The 21,471-nt window shown below is 42.6% G+C and overlaps 2 protein-coding genes across 2 annotated transcripts in view; one reads left to right on the forward strand and one right to left on the reverse strand.

The window, feature by feature from the left end:
• Window positions 1–8,102, reverse strand: part of FZD3 (frizzled class receptor 3) — an 89,462-nt gene extending 81,360 nt beyond the window's left edge. The window contains exon 1 of the mRNA XM_079925496.1: window positions 7,645–8,102. The gene's annotated coding sequence lies outside the window, so the exon portion shown is untranslated. The remainder of the gene's footprint in view (window positions 1–7,644) is intronic.
• A 3,004-nt stretch (window positions 8,103–11,106) lies between these two features.
• The window catches only part of FBXO16 (F-box protein 16), a gene marked incomplete at its 3' end in the record, with an annotated part of 55,118 nt that continues 44,753 nt past the window's right edge, over window positions 11,107–21,471 (forward strand). Inside the window, exons 1-2 of the mRNA XM_079927780.1 lie at window positions 11,107–11,151; window positions 16,476–16,611. Coding sequence (XP_079783906.1) covers window positions 16,513–16,611 — 99 coding nt within the window. The 5' untranslated portion in view covers window positions 11,107–11,151; window positions 16,476–16,512. The remainder of the gene's footprint in view (window positions 11,152–16,475; window positions 16,612–21,471) is intronic.

The following is a 21,471-nucleotide window of genomic DNA, read 5'->3' on the forward strand; positions in this document are numbered from 1 at the left end:
ACAATTATGCATATCATTAAATGTGTCAAATAACCACTGAAAGTTTTATTTGGTTACAGTATTAAAACATCCATATAAGTTCCATCTTTGTAGTTTGCTGCTTATGTAGCATGTTCATCTGCTTGCAACTAAAAAAAGTTAAAGGGGGGCTTCCCTGGTGGCACAGTGGTTGAGAGTCCGCCTGCCAATGCAGGGGACACAGGTTCGTGCCCCGGTCCGGGAAGATCCCACATGCCGCAGAGCGGCTGGGCCCGTGAGCTATGGCCGCTGAGCCTGCGCGTCTGGAGCTTGTGCTCCGCATTGGGAGAGGCCACAACAGTGAGAGGCCCGCGTACCGCAAAAAAAAAGAAAAAGAAAAAAGTTAAAGGGAACATTGCTCCCTACTGAATATGTATATAACAATAAAAATTTCAAAAATTTCACTTAGACTAATCTATTTTTCAAGCAGTATGGGTTTCAAATATATGGTTCAAAGAAGACTACCACATAAAACTTGAGGAAGAAACTAAGCAATAGCTCATTGGGTTTTTGAAACTAGATGAGAAACCCCCTTATACTTCTGCCTACTCTATTTACTTGTTTTTCTCTCAATTATTCCTTTTGCCTCATTTACAAGCAAGGCTCCCCACCACCTTACAAAAGTGCTTTCCTTTATGTACTACGACATTCAAATTTTCATGTATCAGGACTTCCCTGGTGGCACAGTGGTTAAGAATCCGCCCGCCAATGCAGGGGACACCAGGTTTGATCCCTGGTCCGGGAAGATTCCACATGCCATGGAGCAACTAATCCCGTGCGCCACAACTACTGAGCCTGCACTCTAGGGCCTGCGTGTCCCAACTACTGAGCCCACATGCTGCAACTACTGAAACCCATTCGCCTAGAGCCCGTGCTCTGCAACAAGAGAAGCCACCACAATGAGAAGCCTGCGCACTGCAACAAAGAGTAGCCCCTACTCGCCACAACCAGAGAAAGCCCACGCACAGCAACAAAGACGCAACACAGCCAAAAAATAAAAAATAAAAATTTCCACATATCAAAACATTTTTGTAAAATTATTATGTTAGGCTGGGGTATAATCTTAATACATCAAGAGTAGTTTATGATTATTAAAATAAATAAGAAAAAAAACCAGTGGAATGCCGTGAGACAAAAAGAAAAATAGGAATAGTAAAAATCTTAAAGAATGTATATTTCCCCCAAATCAGAGGTGCCCTAATCTTAATGTGTAGCAGATTCATAGATTCCCCCATAAGTCTAAGAAATTGGAACCTCTGGAAAATGATATGCATTCTAATGATTATCTCAGGTTCTATTACAGGTGATCTATAAGTCATATTTTGAGAAATGCTATCCTAAAATAGAGTAATTTAACAGTATAGGATATTTGTACATAATTGTGTGCTTAGCAAAAGTAATACATAAAATGAATATTTTAAAAAGCAGGTAAAGAATACTTTAGTAGAAAAATGGGAAAAAGACATAAATTTACAAAAGAAATACAAATAGCCAACAAACACATGAAAAGATATTCAACTTTACTACTAAAAACATGTGAACATGATATATAACATTTTTTCCAATCAGACAGGCAAAATAAGAATAACAGAACACAGTATAGGAGAGGGTGCAGGAAAAAGAACATTTTCAACATTCCAACACTTTCAAATACTATACGTTTTTTTTTGGCCGTGTGGCTTGCGGGATCTTAGTTCCCCCACCAGGGATTGAGTCCAGGCCATGGTAGTGAAAATGCCTAACCTCTGGACTGCCAGGGAATTCCCCACTTTCAAATACTACTGGTGGGAATGTAAACTAGTTGGTATTTCAAAAAAAACAGCTACGTACATCAAAAGCCCTTAAAATGTGTACAATCTGATCCAGAAAACCTGTTCTATAATTTATTCTAAGAGAGTAAACACAGGGACTTCCCTGGTGGTGCAGTGGTTAAGAATCTGCCTGCCAGTGCAGGGGACACAGGTTTGATCCCTGGTCTGGGAAGAACCCACATGCTGCAGAGCAACTAAGCCCATGCACCACAACTACTGAGCCTGCGCACCCTAGAGCCTGTGCTCCACAACAAGAGAAGCCACCACAATGAGAAGCCCGCGCACCACAACAAAGAGCAGCCCCCGCTCGCCACAACTAGAGAAAGCCCGCGCACAGCAACGAAGACCCATGCGGCCAAAAATAAATTAAAAAAAAAAAAAGTAAACACAAGTACACATGATGTATAACCAAACTGTTAGTGCAACATTGTTTATAAAATAAAAACCAGAGGCAACCTATAAGTCTACCAATAAGTAACTGGTAAAACTATGGTACAACCAATACATGATATACTCACTAAAAAAGATGAGCAGGATCTGTACATGTTGACATGGTAAGACAGTAACAATAAGTAAAAAATAAAATTTAAAAATGGTTTGCAAAACAGCATATATATATATATATATATATATAACTTTTGTCAAAAAGATACATACACAGAACAGAATAAAACTATTTCAGTTGTTTAAAAATAAAATATTACAGGGAATTCCCTGGCAGTCCAGTGGTTGGGAGTCCACGCTTCCACTGCAGGGGGCATAGGGTTCCATCCCTGGTTGGGGAACTAAGATCTCGCATGCCTCGTGGCCAAAAAACAAAAACAAAAAATTATAAATAAAATATTATAAATGCTAAAATTTTATTAAAAAATCTGTCGTATATTATTTGTGTATGGGATAATTTAACTCTGCTAAATCTATAAATGTGTGCTGACTGGCTGACAAGAATACTAGCTGAATCACTGATTTATTGGCTGCTAATTATGCAACAAGCCAAGGGACACAAAACTGTCCTACTGGGCTTCCCTGGTGGCGCAGTGGTTGAGAGTCCGCCTGCCGATGCAGGGGACACGGGTTCGTGCCCCGGTCTGGGAAGATCCCACGTGCCGTGGAGTGGCGGGGCCCGTGAGCCATGGCCGCTGAGCCTGCGCGTCCAGAGCCTGTGCTCCGCAACGGGAGAGGCCACAACAGTGAGAGGCCCGCGTACTGCAAAAAAAAAAAACAAAAACAAACTGTCCTACTGTAGATAGTAAGAAAAGCAAAAAACTGATGATCAACATAGTATGAGTCAAAAACTGATTTTCAATATTGAAAAAAATCACATCACTTATCAGCTGAATCAAATGTTGTTATACACAGTTTTAAAAAAAAATTTTTTTTTTTTTTTTTTTTGCGATAAGCGGGCCTCTCACTGCTGTGGCCTCTCCCGTTGGGGAGCACAGGCTCCGGACGCGCAGGCTCAGGGAAGCCCTAAAAAAAATTTTGATATGTATTCTAAACTGCTTTTAAATAACATAATGAAATATCTGCTTCTAATCAAGATCATGTGAGTATGGGTAGCAACAGTCATTTTTCCTAAGGTAGAATCATCCTTGGAAAAGCTGTAAGTTGAAGTTCTAGACAGCAGGACACAGAGAAGATTCGGGACCCCAAGAGATACTGCCAAAATATAGCAACTCATTAAATAAAGGTTTAAAGTCCTTCTGGCATTCTTAGTGATATTATATTTTTTTACTATAAGAATCTGCAGAATCTCCGCTGAATAAAGGGAACTGCTGGATTAACATAACTGGAGTGAACAGCCTCAGGAGGCAGGGTCCAGTAAAAAGTGAGCAATATGGCAACAGTTGTTCATGCCCTAACCCTGAGAAAAGAGGCACATTCAGTTCTCTACAGAGCAATATAACATGGAAAACTGATTTCAGATTAAGCTACTTGATTATCATTTCATCACAAAACAAAAAGGAATAGATACATTTAAACATACACTTTAATTTTTATCAATGTGTAACATCAGGAATCTGGTATTACCCAATTTACCAGTTTTCTTTTGATGACAGAAAGTAAAAGCCCTTAAAGTAAGTTGAGTATTTGTCCTGAAGAACAGCAATAAAGGGGATGCAGTCTTGGAAGACTGTCTTCCCAGGCTGGCTACAAAGCCAGACCCAAAGAACTCAAGTGGGAAAAGCAGGAGATGGCAACAGTGAAGAGGAAAGCAGGCGGAATCCCAGAAGAAACAATGAAACAGTGGGCCCTGAGGGCTTGTCAAGAATCTAAACAAAAGATTATGTTCAGCAATTCTATTCCAATTCACACTTTCTGTACAGAAAGTGATCTGGTTCATCATTCTCAGTTTAGATTTAATTTTCTTGACACTCTATAAATGTAGATAACATTTTGCATTTCCAATTCAGAAATACCATCTAAAGGTTGCCTCAAACACGGTGGCTACAATGGGAACAGGAGAAATATTCCTTGTCTTTTTTCAGAGGAGTTTTCCAAGAATGCATTACAAGGATTAGCAATGACTACCTCTAAAGAGTTTCTTCTCTCAAGTAAATTACAGTCTTGTTGGAGAGCAAAATATACATTCAGAGCATACTCACTGCTCTAAGTGTTAGGTTCCTTTTCCTAAAACCCATGTGGTTTTTGGCCTTTTGTTTTCCATATCTTATTACTTAAAAAATAAATTCATTCTAGAAATACTGTTTCCTGGTTGCAAAAAGAAAATTTATGCAGCTCCATATTTAATTCATAGGTCCCAGATTCCTATTAATCTCAGAGTATCTCCTTCCTACTTCATCTCTGTAATTTTTAAAGTTCATCTTGTCATCTCCTGATTACAATGGATAATCTAATCTTCCAGTGTGCTGAGTGATATGGCTTAGAAAGAAAAACAAACACAGGAAAAACAAATACATCTAAGTTCAAAATTTAAATGAATGGTAGGCATCAAAATCCAGTCCATTTTACAAATTATACATTACTTTTAAGACTAGAGAAAGCAGAAGATCTTTTAAAATGAATCTAAAAACAAAACTGGAAAGTTAAAAGATAGCCATACTCTGGACTAAAAAAAAAAAAAAATCAGGTGACATTCCAGCCTTGGCTTCCCTTTTCAATTAAAATTTGTTCAGAAAATGGTCTAATATCAAGCCCCTGATTTTTGTTTTCCCTTTAGCATGGTTGTATGCTTTGACTATAAAATTAGTTCAGTGAGATAAAATTTGGGGACCAGGATTTTTTTTTTTTAAGCCGACTAGCCTAGTTATATTTATCTCAACCTTCATTTGCAGTGCATTCCTTGGATCCACCAAAACTGTCGCTAGTTCTCAGTATAACAAATTGGAATTCAAAGAGAGATCCATCATTTTTGATGCAATAGTCAGTTAAAATTGCTTCCTAGCCAATGAAGAGTTGTTACTCTTCAAACATTTATCCCTAGCCTTATTAAAAAATAGCCACTATTAAAAACCTTCATTTCTTTCCTCAAGACCCTGCTACACATCTTTTCGCAAACCTACACTGAACAATCTCTCGAACATATTTCAAAGTCTTGCTTTTCATTTGCACTGTTGCTCTTTACGTGGGCAGCTGCAGCTTTAAGCAGCCCTAATTCTAGAGTTTTAGGGGTTAAAAAAAAACAAACCTGAGGCCAACACTGCTCTCCCCTGCAAAAGAAGGTAAAGATGTGGTAAGAACTGTTTCCTACCACCTGTCTCTTAAAGAAAATAAAGTCAATAGCAGCCTAACATCAACAAACTAATATGCTCAGAATAAGTTTTCAGTATAAAATCTCATATTACTAACAAATATGAAATTTAAGTTGGGGAGAGACATTTTTTTCCTGTCAAGTGGGAAACAGAGGACTTATTGTGAGTTAAAGACTCCCCTCTCTTTGCCCAATGATGAAGCTTTCACATTGTACTATACAAAGAAAGAATGTGCACTTTACTATTATATTCCCCTCAATCCTCCCTATTTCAAATATCTCAATTATAGGACTCCCAAGAAAAAGCCACCTAAATGTTCAAAGCACAGAATAAAGCTCAGAGGAATACAGTAGCTAAGATGAAAAAAGGAATGAAAGAGTCTACGGTCCTTTCTTCTTTTATTAATAGGACACTGTGGTAGATTCAAGAGAGATGTGGAGGTAGAGAATATTAGTGGATGAGAAAAAAAAAAAAGTAGGAGGAAAGAGAAGGTAGGATGGTAGGCTTTACTAATCACCTTCTTATTTTCCTGATAGTTTCAAAGCCCTTGGGGGGTAGAGGAGGAACATGTTATTGCACTAAATAAAAGGCAACCCGGTAAGAGAAGGGCTGCATCTCAATTATCTTTTATCTTCAGCTCTATCCTTGCAAGCCTGCCCCCTTAAGCTTTTACACCACTTTCCTGTCTTATTACCTCTATGCTGTGGTTTGGTAGGTAGTTCAAGCAAATGCTTTTTATTTTTTTTCCTGGAGGAAAAAGATGGTATTGATTTGCTTAAAAGTACGGATGGAAAGCATTATCTTGAGGAGTAAACGCTTCTTAATAACAAAACTACTGATTTATCTATTCTTTTGACTGTCAGCACACCGCTAAAGGCTAAAAGAAGGCTGAAGAGGGAGGTAACATCCCCAATGTCAGGTCTTTGTTTCCTTGTTCTTGCGGTACTGGCTTTGCCAAGTAACCCAATTCCTGTAAATAAACATGACAGGTCTATGAGAACTACTTCTATAAAATAAGATCTTGTTTGGCTGTTTTTATATAGCAGTTATCCACTTCCATAGCTGCTAGTCTGCTCTGCTGCTCCATCCTTTTAAATTTAGAAGGGAACCAAAATTCAAATTTTCATTTTAATTATGGGCCAAAAACCGGACCTCTTTCCTACAGCAGATATTTTGCAACTTTAAGTTGACTCCTATGCCTGAATTAGTGGCATGTGCTTTTGTTCTAAAAAAAAAAAAAAAAAAAAAGGAAAACAGAAAGAAAAAAAAAAAGAAGCAGCCGTCTTTCTTTCTCTTATTGAGGAGGCACCTAACTCTTCAAAAGCCTCTAGGAAGCTGCTAAAACGTCTTGAAATATTTTAACAGCAGCTTTATTTCAGAGGCTCTGGATGAACTGCCCCGCGGTACCCCAGGGCAAACACACGGAGCATCAAAGCGGGCAGCGGGGGAAGCCTCGAGGAGGGAGCAGCAGACTTTGCGAACTGACTGGAGGGCGGGGAGGGAACAACTTTTAGGACTGGAAACAGGAGGCCGGTCAGATGCTGAGACACCGCCCGGGCCCGCGGAAGCCTCGACGCGGGTCTCGGGCGGACCGCCGCGCCCCGACGCGCAGCCCTCGGTGCATTGTCCTCCCCGCCGGCGGCCGCGCCCTCCACCACGCCCCGGGCGGCCCCGGAGCGCCACACGCCCCCGCGGCGCCCACCGAAGCGAAGGGCTGGGCCGGGGTCGGCGCGGAGGGAACGCGGGCCACACTCGCACAGGTTGTCCGGCGCGAGCTCGGGACCGCGAGGGTTAATCCTGTCCGCGGGCATCTGTCCGCCTCAACCCCCAGCCCCAAACCCCGCTCCCCCGCGCCCCGCCGGCCCGCCGCCCACCCCGAGAAGCTCCGAGACACCCCGCCACAGCCCGGCACCCAAGGCTTTTGTTTCGGCTGCGACGAGAATAACGATCCCTGAGGAGGAGCTGCCGGGGCTGCTGGTGGCTCCTCGGCATAGGGTTAGACAGAGGAGCGGGCAGCCGCGGCAGCACCTCCTCGGTCCCCACACTCCCCGAGCCCTCTTCCCGCTGAGCCGGACGGGGGAGCCACACGCTCCGGGACTCACCTCACACCTCGGGGCCGGGCTCCTAGGGGGGCTGCGGCGCCGGCCGTGGGTGGGCGCGGGTCCCTCAGGTAAACGTAGCGAAGGAGGACCGCCAGCCCGCGCCTCAGAGCGACCGCGAGCTTTCGCGAGCGCCGCGGCGCGCGGCCAGCGGAGCGAGCGCGCGCGCGCACGCACGGCGCAGGCGCGCTGCGCACGCGTGGCCGAGCGTTCCCATTTTGAGCCCAGCTGCCTGATACCCGGTCCGCTCGCCTCGTTTTTCCCGGTTTCGAGCCGCTGGTGGCGCTGGCGCCTCCTACCCCCTGCGGTGTCGTTCCGAGCTCTGGAAGCGTTTTTCTTAAATAACCCCCTTTGCAAAGCCATCCCTCTTGTCCCTGCTGAGACAGCGCGGCGACTCTCATCTCTCAACCCTGGGATGCTAGTATTGCGAGACTACCAGGACCTGTTTTGAGAACCAGTGTGCCCCCGGGGACCCGGGAATTGGAGATGGTTAAGAGGCGGGTCACCAGCTGCTGAGGGTGGCACTGGGTTCAGGTGGAGGTAGTCAGCTGGCCTGTTGCAGAGCTCCAGGCTGAAACAACAGAGCAGACAGGATACCTGCCCCTGCCCATGAACAGTTTATATCTTCTTTACCAACACCTTAGTGGGCAGGTGGAGCTTGTGGATGATTGGTGGCATTCCCCCATATTTTGCTCCTTAGGAAACGTTTCTCCTCGCTTTTTCTACATAAGTAATTTTAGAACTGAAAGATTTCTTAGAAGTCATCTAAACCCAACCTTTCATTTTTCAGACGCGAAAAAGAACGGTCCAGAAAGGTTAAATGAATTACCCAAAGTCACACAGCGTTTTAATGGCTGAGTTTGGATTCATTTCAAGCCAAAACTGTTCCTCCTTTTGCCTACATTATTTTACCTACCTTTCTCTTCCTTTTCGTCCGTTTTCAACCTAGACTTCACGGGCATCATTTTGATCTGTGGTAGCACACAGGACTTAAAGTAATTTTTTTTTTAAAGTAATATTTTGATCTTGTCCCACAATATGAATGTACTTAACATAACTGTACGCTTGGTTAAGATGGTAAATTTTGGTTCGTATATTTTAACATAATCTTTTTAAAGGTGTTCCCTAAATGATAAATAAATGTTGAGCTGAGACAGCCATAAATGCAGTTGAATGTCAGAAGATGAGCTATGGGAAAGCGCATCATAAAAGAGATCTGAAGAGACATTTTCAATTTCGTTAATAAATAACTACTCGTGCAGTAACATTTAAAAAAAAAAAAAGAAAGTGGTATTGATCCTTAGGCTGATTCTTGTCAAGTCATTGTGTCCTGTGGAGCCAACACTGCCTCTACTGAGGGTGAGTGAAGCAGCTAAGAGCGTTTGTGAAAATCTGTGTGGACCTGCTTCATGTACTTCCAGATCCCTTGTACCTGCAGATCTTCTGGAGATGTGCTGCTAGCACATTTTTTATGCAATTTACACACGGACACATTGAAGCTGTCAGGCATAGAACATATCTTGGTTCACACCGGGAGGTGGGAATGATGTAGAAATTATCACTGAATGTATCAACATGATCACATCTCAGAAACAGAACAGAGTGGAAAAACCAAACTACAAGATATGTAAATTATGATAGCTCTCTAAAACCGCCGTATTGTTTATGAGGTCAACCATGTATATACAGTAAGCATAAAAAGTGGACTAGTGGGCTACACACTAATTTCATGATAGTGGTTGCCTCTAGGCAAGCAGGGTGGGGAATGAGATCTGAGAAGCATGCAAAAGGGGCTTCAACTGTTAATCACACACAGGAAGCAAAATGTTAACATTTTAAAAAATCTCTGTGGGGAGACAGGGTGTTTCTTAGGCAAGTCTCTAAACTTTTCTTTGTGGTTGAAATGTTTTATTTAAAGGTAATGTTGAATTATCAAGGATGTTGAGCCAGTGCGCTCACCATGAACACAGGTCTAGAGGGTGCTGGTTGAGAGGATCAAAGAAAGGGACCTTATTTTCATGGATAAAAATATTCAGCTCTAACAGGGTTAAAGTGTTCTGCTCTCTTTAAACCCATCTCTCTTTCATTCAATGTTGTAACCACCAGTAGAAAATCTTTAATGAGCGGGAACTTCACAGAGACACAGCACTCTCCCAGCATGTTGTTAAAACTGGTGTCTTTCTGGATGAACCCGTCTTGAAACCATACATGTTAACTGGTAATACACGGTATTTTAGTATTGCATCTACCTACCTCCCCCAGGCCTCTGGCCCTGCAAAAAGGCTTTGTTTATTCATTTTACATACAACCTGATCATGCGGAAAAACCACTAGGCTGGAATTCAGACAACCTAGGTTCTAATTTCAGTTTGGCCACTTGCTGATCCTTTGTCAACTCACGGAAAGCAACAACCTCTATGAGCTTCACTTTTCATTTTCTTTTTAAATGGGAGATATACAAATGCTGCCTATTTCAAAACTATGAAACGTTACAAACATAGAGTTTACATTTGTTTGCATAGGAGTACATTTTTATCTATTTTAGGAAATATTAGATAATGAGAAAGTCTTTTTTGTTTGTTTGTTTAGCTGCTGCCCATAAGAACTGCTTTACATTTACCAGAGAAGCTCCGTTCTGAAATGTTGAATGTTTTGTTTTTCTCTAACACTTGTTTATAGTTCTATCACAGTAGTTATCACTGTGGTCCTTACAGTAGTTATTTCTACATTGCATTTTCCAGGCTTCCTCATTAGATTTCTTTTTTAATCCTTGCATTCTCACTCCGCCTCTCATTACATGGTGGATACTCCACAAATTTAATTAAATTAGACCGATCCTAAAATTTCCCAAATTTGGAGCTATTCTTATTAAGGCATGCCATCTGCTGGTTCCCTGGTGTATCTGTCAATCGGCCTGAATTCTTTAATCCAATAGATTAAAAGTCATGTTGAAGCATTTGCGAGTTTGTGTGTTGGGCAGTTTTCCCACGTTCTTCCACTTCCTGTGTGCAGGTGCTATTCTTTCAGTGAACCTCTCTAGAATTCTTTTTCCTCCAACCTTCTTTTACCTGTTGGCCACTCTTAAAACCCGGAGAAATGGAGTTGACATTTTGGAACCCTGGAGCGACCAGAACGATGTAACTGGGCATGCTCAGTAGGTTGGCCTGATTTGGAACACACGTCTTGAATGAGGGCTTTTAAGGCTGTTTATTTCGGGATCGGCTGCATCTTCGTACTAGCATTATATTGGGAGATTGCAGTCCCTCCCACCCTCTTGGCGCTCACACTTTTTCGTTTTATCCATGCGCCCAATTTTGGAGCCAGCCCTCCAGGATCTCCTGGCCAATCAAGAGACCACACATTGTTGCCTAAGAGACCCCGGATGCCAGCGAAAAGATTTATAGGCGGTGATTGGACTACTGGAAGGGGTGGGGGCTAGACAGAGTCAAAGAAACAGCAACTATGGCAACACCAGCGCCAGAGGCTTGAAGAGAAAGACGAACCAAAAGAGGTGAGAGCAGTGGGCAGTGCATGAAAAAGATGGAGACTTTCGTTTGTAGAGCTCCTCTCTCAGATCCTCCTGGGTCTCTCACAAACCTTGGCAGTGCCCCCCCGGGAATTACATTTTGCTCCGTTTCAGCTGCAGTTCAAGTGACAGATGCTTCATATTTCTGAAATTAACAACCAACAAATAATTGTTTCTATGCCTATCAAGCACTAGCTCTTTGCACGGTATTATAGTTTTTCTGTTTCTACCTAGTTGAATATCAGATGAATTCATATTTAAGTCTAACCATACCCTCTTTCCTGATAATTTCCTGATAATATCTGATCTCCTCTGATGATACTGCAATGTACAATGGGTGAGATGTATGTTAGTATAGAAACTCAATCCTCTTCCACTCTGTAAACTCCAAATAAAAATCCGATCGTCCTGAGTTTAATACCAGTGGTCAGTTCCTAATGTTGAGTTTTATCCTTCCCTTCCACTAGTCTTAATCCTTAAACCGCCTCCCCTCCACTGTTGTATTCATTCATTCAGTTGACAAATATTTATTGAGCACCCATTACGTACGTACTACTGAGATTAGGATTCAGGTGAGCAGTGTCAGAAAACCACATAAGCAAAGAAGCATCAGTTTTGTACCATGTTCTGTGATCTGAAGTTCAGTGTGTCTGGGCAGATAGTGCATGAAGGGAGAGAAAGGAGGATGAGGCTGAAAAGGTAGGTGGAGGTAAGTTCATAGTGGACCTAGATTTGCATGCTAAGAAGCCTGGATATTCTGTAGCCATTATCAAGCCTTTGAAGGTTTTTGAGCTGAAAAATGACAGGTTTTTTTTTTTTTTTTTTTTTTTTTGCTGTACGTGGGCCTCTCACTGTTGTGGCCTCTCCCGTTGTGGAGCACAGGCTCCGGACGCACAGGCCCAGCGGCCATGGCTCACGGACCCAGCCGCTCCGCGGCACGTGGGATCTTCCCAGACCGGGGCACGAACCCACGTCCCCTGCATCGGCAGGCGGACTCTCAACCACTGCACCACCAGGGAAGCCCCGACAGGTATTTTTTAAAAATACCTCCCAAGGAGAGTGGTGATTAGCAAAGGTTGGGGGGGTGGGGAAATGGGGAGCTATTGATCAAAGGGTACAAACCTCTGGTTATAAAATGAATGAGTTCTAGAGACCCTATCTACAGCATTGTGACTATAGTTAATAATAATGTATACTTGAAATTTGCTAAACGAGTAGATCTCAAGTATTCTCATCACACACACACACACAAACGGTAACTATGGGAGGTGATGGATATGTTAAATAGTTTGATCGTGGTAAGCATTTTACAATGTATACATGTATTAAAACATCACGTTGTATACCTTAAATATATACCTTTTTTATTTGTCAAGAAAACAACAAACACAAAAAGAAACCTCTCTAGCAGTAGACTTTTAGCTCCATTATAGCCAAGACTCTCATCTTTGTACTTCTAATACAGGCCTAATAAGGTCCTTAGTGCAGTTGAATAATGGTGACAGTGTGAAGAATGGCTTAGAAGATGGGATTGGAAGTACGTGGCCACTGGAACTTTACCAGAGGAACTATCTTTGCCTTTAAACATGGAACTAGAACCACACATTGGGGGCAAGGGCCATAAGCCCTTTTTCTTCCTTTTTATCCAAAGAAAAATTAAAGATGAACATTCAACGACAGCCATTAAGGGGAAAAGAGGTCATAAAAAAGCAACAGTGGGTTTCCCTGGTGGCGCAGTGGTTGAGAGTCCGCCTGCCGGTTCAGGGGACGCGGGTTCGTGCCCCGGTCTGGGAAGATCCCGCGTGCCACGGAGCGGCTGGGCCCGTGAGCCATGGCCACTGAGCCTGCGTGTCCAGAGCCTGTGCTCCGCAACGGGAGAGGCCACAACAGTGAGAGGCCCGTGTACCGAAAAAAAAAAAAAAAAAGCAACAGCAAGCTTTGTATGTTGAAGGAGGGAAGACAACTTGCTTTGTCTTGTTATTTTTATGTATGTTGTATAAAAGTGTCTGAGTGGTCTATACTGTGAACCGGTGTGGGCGTGCAAATATGCACGGTGCCCATCTTCTAGAATGGATGGAGGAGGAAAAACTGTAAAAAGACAGAGCAGGGCACCTCCATTTGCCTGCTTCAGCAAGACTATTACCAAGAGGTCTCTTTCTCCCGGCCTGGCCCATCTCCTGAAAACCAAACTTTCCTCAAGTTGATTTGAAGAAAGCCTAATTCAAATAATTTCTAGCTCTGAGGACCCAGGACAAAGAAAACAACCAGTGTAAGGCCTTGGGGAGGCCCTAGAAAAACTACTTTGTCATAATCAGAAATTGTGCCTAGAATCAGTCAGATTGTTTCCTACACAAACTGGAAAGAGAGAGAGTTTCTCAGCTTACAGCAGGAGTTTTCATCATATTCTCAAAGAGTTTTATGGCCCTGAAAAAAGAAATTGAAAACAATCGGTTTAGGGAATTCCCTGGTAGCCCAATGGTTAGGGGTCCGCACTTTCACTGCCGAGGGCCTGGGTTTATAGAATTTTTTTTAAATTTTATTTATTTTTGGTGGCATTGGGTCTTTGTTGCTGAGTGTGGGCTTTCTCTAGCTGCAGCGAGCGGGGGCTACTCTTCGTTGTGGTGCACAGTCTTCTTATTGCGGTGGCTTCTCTTGTTGTGGAGCACTGGCTCTAGGCACATGGGCTTCAGTAGTTGTGGCACGCGGGCCCAATAGTTGTGGCACACGGGCTTAGTTGCTCCACGGCATGTAGGATCTTCCCGGACCAGGGATCGAATCTGTCCCCTGCATTGGTAGGTGGATTCTTAACCACTGTGAGGGCCCGGGTTTAATCCCTGGTCAGGGAACTAAGATACCACAAGCTGCACAGAGCGGCCAAAATAAATAAATAAAAATTTAAAATAAAACAGAGAAAAAACCAATTGGTTTAAAGAGAAGAAAGGTCAAACATGAATAAATAACAATAACAAAAAAGAAATATGTGATTTTTAACTGGGCAGATCTAGATTCAGTGACCATGCTTTGTACCTATAATTTGCCTGCTCACGTGTACTTTTATAGCTGCCAATTAATAACACTGTAATGAAATCATTTCTTACACCTTTTGCAACATAGCTGTTTGGAGCTAAGAATATAAGGACTGATCTGAGCCCCCTTATGCCAGTGGAGTGGTGACAGCAAAAAACTGTAGGAAGATACTGTCTACCTTTAAAACCCTGAGATACTGTCTACCTTTAAAACCCTGAGATTTTAAAACATTGGCTTTATCTTCAGCTCTAACTTAAACCTGAGAGAGAATATTACATGTCAAGTGAGAGCCTCAAAATTTCAGATCTAGCATTTGGGGAATCCTCTATCAGCTAAACACTAGTGATTTTTTTTTTAAAGAGGTGTCCAGTATTTGTTGCTGTAATTTTCGCAGCCCAGAAATCAAGCAGGCAAGTAAGTCCTAGCCCCCTCACTCAGCACCACTTCCTTGGATGTGAAATCTACCTACAGAGAGGAAGAAAAGCACAAATAAGCAGAAACATGGAGGATACATACTGAAAATACCATCAGTCTGCTTTAAATATTTTTCACCTTAAAATATTTTGTTGTGGGCTTCTAAAGGACAGGCTTTGAGGCGCTCTGTAAATGACAGGGAGTTCTAAGAAAGGCTGCAGGGATTCTACTCATCAAGACCACTCATCTGTCAGGCATTCTGCTTGAGCCTTTTTTCTCAAACCTTTGCAACAGCAGTTGAGGGTAGATATGCACACCCTTATTTTACAAATAAGGAAACTGAGATGGATTCAATAACTTGCAAAAAGTTACACAGCTAGTAAGTTTTAGAACCAGGATCCAAACTGTATAAGGTAAAAAGTTTTGGTTGCAAACAACAGAAATAGATTCTAGCTAATGGAAGCTAAAGAGGAGATTGATTTATTGTATCAGCTGGCTTACAAAATGAGTAAGAAAGGACGAGGGGCTTCCGAAGGTTGAGGCAGCAATAACAGCTTGTTAGTCTGCTCAGGGCACCTATGGTACTTTGAATGACCACCTCAGCTGTAAAGTAAGGATAAGCCAGCATCAGTAAACTGGCCTAGGGGAATTCCCTGGCAGCTCCAGTGGTTAGGACTTGGCTCTTTCACTGCTGTGGGCCTGGGTTCAATCCCTGGTCAGGGAACTAAGATCCCACAAGCTGAGTGGTACAGCCCCCCCCCCAAAAAAAAAAAGTAAACTGGCCTAGCTTGGTCTCATGACTGGGGAGGGGGAGGCCACCTTGATTAACCAACAGAGCAGACTCTAAATAATGAGGGAAAAGTAATTCCTAATGGAAACTAGAGTGCTTTAATCAAATGAAGGAAGACATATTTAGTACTGGACATCTAAAAACAGCACATTTCCCCCATTAAACCCAAATCTGTCTGTATCCAAAGTCTTGGCTTTATCTGTTGTACCATTTTACCTCTTAAATATGGTATCAAGCTAGAACCCTTGTTACCTAGATGTCAGAAAGATAAGAGGGGAGGAAGAAGGTCACAAGGGACAAAGATAGAGTGTTTTCATATTGCACTGTGATTTTATAAATACTTCTTCTTTCTGGCCAATATGGTATGTTCTTAGCTAGGAGAGATTCTGGATTTCTCCCATGGTTCAATGAAAATCAAGCAGAGTTAAATAGACCTGGGTCTGATTTCCAGTTCTCCGCTTAGTGTCTGTATAAATTTGGGCAGAGAGTATTATTTCAGTGAGCCTCATTTTCTTCATCTGTAAAATGAGCTAAAACCCACCACCTCACCAGATTGTCATGAGTTTTATTTATTTATTTATTTGTTTATTTATTTTTGGCTGTGTTGGGTCTTCCTTGCTGTGCGCAGATTTTCTCTAGTTGCGGCAAGCAGGGGCTACTCTTCGTTGCGGTGCACGGACTTCTCATTGCGGTGGCTTCTCTTGTTGTGGAACATGGGCTCTAGGCGTGCGGGCTTCAGTAGTTGTGGCATGCAGCCTTCAGTAGTTGTGGCTCATGGTCTCTGGAGCACAGGCTCAGTAGTTGTGGCACATGGGCTTTGTTGCTCCGTGTCATGTGGGATCTTCCTGGCCCAGGGCTTGAACCCGTGTTCCCCGCATTGGCAGGCGGTTTCTTAACCACTGCGCCACCAGGGAAGCCCTGTTACGAGTTTTAATTGAGCAAACATAAAAGTTCCTGACATATAAAATGTTCCCAATAAATGTTAGCCCTCCCATTCCCTGGTCCCAACGTACTAAAAGATTATATGGTATTAGTGTTTTTAGTATTCTGAAGATTATATGATTCATTTCTTCTACAGGTATAGTTTTTCTTATGGAAGAATATCCAGTTATTTCATGATGGCATTTGCACCTCCAAAAAACATAGGTGGTCCCAAAATGCAGGCAAAGATGAGTACCTGGACACCCCTAAACCATCAGCTTTTGAATAACCGGGTAAGTGATAAGAGCTATTTTATCAGTTGGGTCCACACCTTAAAGAAAAAATAGTATTAAAATCTTGGTTATCAAAATATAAACATTAATTGTTTAGGACTGTGTAATGGATAAAAAAACAAAATGAAGGACTTTTTCAGAAACTTTAACTGAACGCTTGCTACATGGCCAGGGTTGGCAGTAGACACAGAGTTCCTGCCTAGAAAGGAAGGTCTTAGATTTGCTCTTTCCTCCACTGTCACTCCTCCTCTCTCTCACCCCAAATGCCTTTTCCCTTCTATCACTGGTTCTTTGCAGGAACCACCGGAAATGAAAGAGGAGGGGGTGATGTGTGAGGAGTTCCCCCCAAAATAGGTTTTCTTGCTAGAGTTGAGGTTACTGGATAAAGCTGTACATTTAACCAAGTAAATAAAATGAGTCAATGTCAGCTGATTACTCACATTACTGGGATTCTCCTAAGAAGTTTATTTGCCACCTGCGTTCTGGGGAGGTGCCAGCAGAATACACCAGAAAAAGCATTGCAAGTGTGGACAGCTGGGTATCATGTGGGCATGAGAGATTGCCAACCTCTGGGGATTTCTACTCCTGCTTCAATTAGGGGCAGAATTTCCAACAGGTCTGTGAGCTCCTATATCAATACTTATATACAAGGACCATATCTAGTTGACAGTAAATTATGATCATCAATAAAACTGACCTCATTATCTTGCTCCTACACACCAGTTCCTCCCCCTAAGGAAGGGCATCACTTTACACCAAATCACTCAAGCTGCAAATCTTCCTTCTCCCTCTTGGGTCCAGGGTTTGGTTTTCCCCATCTTACAAGCTAATAACTTAGCCTGTTACTTATGGCAAAGTCACTACTGTTTTACAGTAGAAGACAAGAGATGCTTGGGTCAGAGACAAAGAACTTTCTTACAATGCAGCAAGGGGCGTGAGCATCATGTTTGCACAGGTTCTCCTGGCCCACCTTGTGCCACAGGGGTGACGCAGAGACCCAGATAAATACTACGCACACAGTGGGTCTGCACCACAGCTGAGGAACAAGGGGCCCAGGGAATCCACTGCTTTCGATACTGAGCATTAGCAAGGCTGCTCTTGGTTCTAAAGGGAGTTAGTACCTCACCCCTCAAGGTTCCTTGCTGCCAGCACAGCCTGGAGTAATGACCCAAGAAAAGGGCAGTCAGGACCTTGCACTCCTGGCATTTCAAGATATTTAGGCGGTGAGAAGCTCAGGAAGGAGTGTCTGCCACTGCTCTGCCTCACTCCCACATGCAATTTGTTTTGCAGCTCTGAGTCTTCCTCCTAGGTCTCTTCATCCGGACCCCTTTTCTCCTTTCACTGCGTACCTCCAGCTCCACATTCTCAGTTCACGCCCTCATCACCCTTTGCCTGGCACATTGTAGTAACCCCCCCAACTGGTTTCACTGCCTCTATCCCTAGCAATCCATCCTCTCTTCTGATCCCAGAATGATCTTTCTAAAGTACCAAACTAATCCTATTAACTAATCCTATTAAGTAAGACTGATAACACGCTGCTCCAAAGGGTAAATTCCAGCCCCCGCCCCACACATAGCACTGAGGACCCTTCATGAGTTGACTCAACCAGCATCACAGTTCAAGCCCTGCCTCTGCCTCCTCTCATCCTACATCTGGGCCAAGCTCTCTCATCCCCTCCACGCCTTTGTAGTGCCCTCCTCATGGCCTCCTGTAAGAGTTATCTGAAATGTCATTTCTCGGGGAAGCCTAATCCCCCTTGCTTTTCTTTCCTCTCATGACTGTTTACTGACTTCTCCACTTGACTCTAATGTGTTTTTATATGATTTTTCTTTTTTGTTTTTTAGGCCGTGCCGTGCGGCCTGCGGGATCTTAGTTCCCCAACCAGGGATCAAACCCGTGCCCCTTGCATTGGGAGCATGGAGTCTTAACCACTGGACCACCAGGGAAGTCCTGACCTTAATGTGTTAAGGGTTGCGATTCTGTCTTTTCTCTCTGCATCTCCAGAGCCTGATGTGTTTCTTGAAGCACAAAGAATGGAGTCAGAGGTCAACTGTACTCACTGAGACCTCCTTCATTGACTCTGACCTTCTTGTCCCCACGTCTCTCCTTCCTTAGCCTGGATTTGACCCTTTGCCTCTCTGAACTAACAGCTATGCTAATTGCTCTGGCAAAGCTGGAGCGTCCATCCTGACCCCTTCTGCTCAGGACTTTCCTGTTTCTACTCATTTGATGCAGAACATGAGCAAATTTGGGAGAGAGACAGAGGAACCAACATAGTGATCGGAATACTGAGAAGTAAAAGGGAGAGATACTGGAAAGGAAAAAGATAAAGGAAGTGAGGAAAGGAGATCGAGAAATAGAAAAAAAAAAAAGGAGGCACGAGGAGAAACAAAAGGAGAAGCAGAGAGAGAAATCCAGCCTTTACCCAGCCATGAGCAAAAAGCAAGTCTATTGACAGTCTTTTTTAATTCAGCTCAACAATTATTTATTGTGCACCTGTTTGCAATGCTCTTAGTTCTCCAACAGTTTATATAGCAGCTTCTCTGCTTTCTGCCCCCAGAAACTCCAGTGTTTAGTTTTGAAATACATTTTCTCATAGAATTGTAAAGGTTTTACGCACGTGAAAAAGTGACTTGAATTGAAATACGTATTCGTTGGATGTCTCGATTTTCGGAAATTTTCTTTGAAAAATGAGAAGTCTTCATCGATTTAGCAGCCATGGAGAAAATGTATCTTGATTGTCTGATTGTCTGATTGCCTGTTGCAGGTTGGGTTACTGGAGAAGCAGACTCTGAGATTGGCATGTAAGGCGTTGATGGGGGAAGGCTCTCGGGATCCATACCTGGGGAGGTGTGGGGAGGGAAGAACAGGATGTAGATTTCGGGCAGAGGAAGAAGCTGGGCTGTCAGGCAGTTGCAACAAGGCCTCCATGGACCCTGTAGGACACCCCAAAGATCCTTCAGAGTCTTGCATTGCATCAGGGGGCCTGGCCTTTATACTTCCACACTGAGCATTCAGTGGATGGGATCTTAGTCAAGGCAGATCTCTCCAGCTCACGGCTGTCAGCCAGCAGCACTCCCAAGAGTTGGGGGGAATAAATCCTTCAATCCTGGAGGGGAATCTGGGCCGCGCATCATAGCAAGCATGACACAGCCTTATCTTGGTTCCTGAAGAGCTGTTGTCAAATTTCATGATAATTTCTAAAGATGATATTTATTTTGTTGTTCAGAACTCCCATTTTATTCCAAAATTGCTTTATTTTGGTTTAGTTAGGTTCTAGTTTGGAGTAAAATTATTTTAAAAAATCTTGGTGGACTTCCACTGTAGGGGGTGTGGGTTCGATCCCGGGTTGGGGAACTAAGACCCCACATGCCGCGGTGTGGCCAAAAAATATTTTTTTTTAAAAATCTTGTGTATATACCCATATGTCTGTGTATTAATGTACATAGACACACCCATGGAATTTGGATATGTATATACCAAACTATTAATAGTGGTTTCCCCCAAAGAGTTGGATGGCATGGGAAGGTGGGAGGGAGGTCTGTTAGAAGAGTTTTTGGTTTTTACTTTATACAGTGCAATAATATTTCAGATTTTAAAACAATTCAAAAAACAAATATAAATAAAAGCAAACAAAGAACAAAAACTCTGAGAATTGAAAATACAGGTTCCAGATCAGCTGTACTAATAATCTCCTGCTTGACTTCAGTGAGTCACTTACATCTCTGGTCTTTACTACCTTCCTTTGGAAAATGAGTGGGTCGGGTCAGATGACCTCAAAAGTCCCTTCCAGATCTAACATTCTGACTGTGTGAAAAGGATTAAAAATAGATGGCCAAGGATACAGCTCGGCAGAAGGTGTCCATACAATAACTTCAAGGGCTACCCTGTATTTCTAAAACAGGGCGTTTTGTCACCAATGATCAGCGTAATTTTGAGGTTCTGTTTTTGGTTTTTAATTTTGCCTTTTTTCTGCTCTGTAGTAAAATGTGAAATACGTAACTGTCTCAGACTGAAAGTCACAGGGTTTTAACTTCACAGCAGGCTTTAAGCATAGAGATTGAATTCGAATGTAAACACCTAAAAAAAATAGCATCATCAGTTTAGGCAAATATAACAGATTATAAAATAATTCAGGTATTGTGAACTTTGAGAGAAGGAATGTTTTAAAAGTATGTATTTCTTTGCCATCCAGTGTTTTAATTGAAAATGATCAACATTTCTTTTTGAGTATGGTTCGCACGTGTAGTACAGTACACGTTAAAAGGGTGTTCTGAGAAAAAGCACCTAACTACCATACATCTGTCATAATTTAGGAGCCCCGAAATGTCTTATTCCTAACTTTAATGATGTCACATGGTAAAATATGGAACTGCAGTGTCAACAGACTAAAATAACAACCGTGGGATTTTGACTTAACAGCAGGCTCTGAGTAAACTGTGATGTTAACAGACTACAGCATTCTGCAAGGAAAGAAGACCCACTTTAACGTTTCCGCTTGAAGCGATACGTTTCCCAGCTCTTTTTTTTAATTGACGTATAGTTGATTTACAATGCTGTATTAGTTTCAGGTGTACAGCCAGCTGATTCAGTTATACAAATATATATATATTCTTTTTCAGATTCTTTTCCCTTACAGGTTATTAAAAATATTGAGTATAGTTCCCAGTGGTATGCAGTAGGTCCTTGTCGGGTATGTATTTTATATAGAGTAGTGTGTATATGTTAATCCCAAACTCCTAATTTATCCCTCCACCCCCTTCCCAGCTCTTAAAGATGTAAAACCTGATTGCAAATCCTTGGAAGGAAGACTTGCTCCAAACCAGAGAATACATGATTCTGAGTCTGACTGAGGACCTG

The sequence above is a fragment of the Stenella coeruleoalba genome (assembly GCF_951394435.1).
Source record: "Stenella coeruleoalba genome assembly, chromosome: 7".
Classification (NCBI taxonomy): domain Eukaryota; kingdom Metazoa; phylum Chordata; class Mammalia; order Artiodactyla; family Delphinidae; genus Stenella; species Stenella coeruleoalba.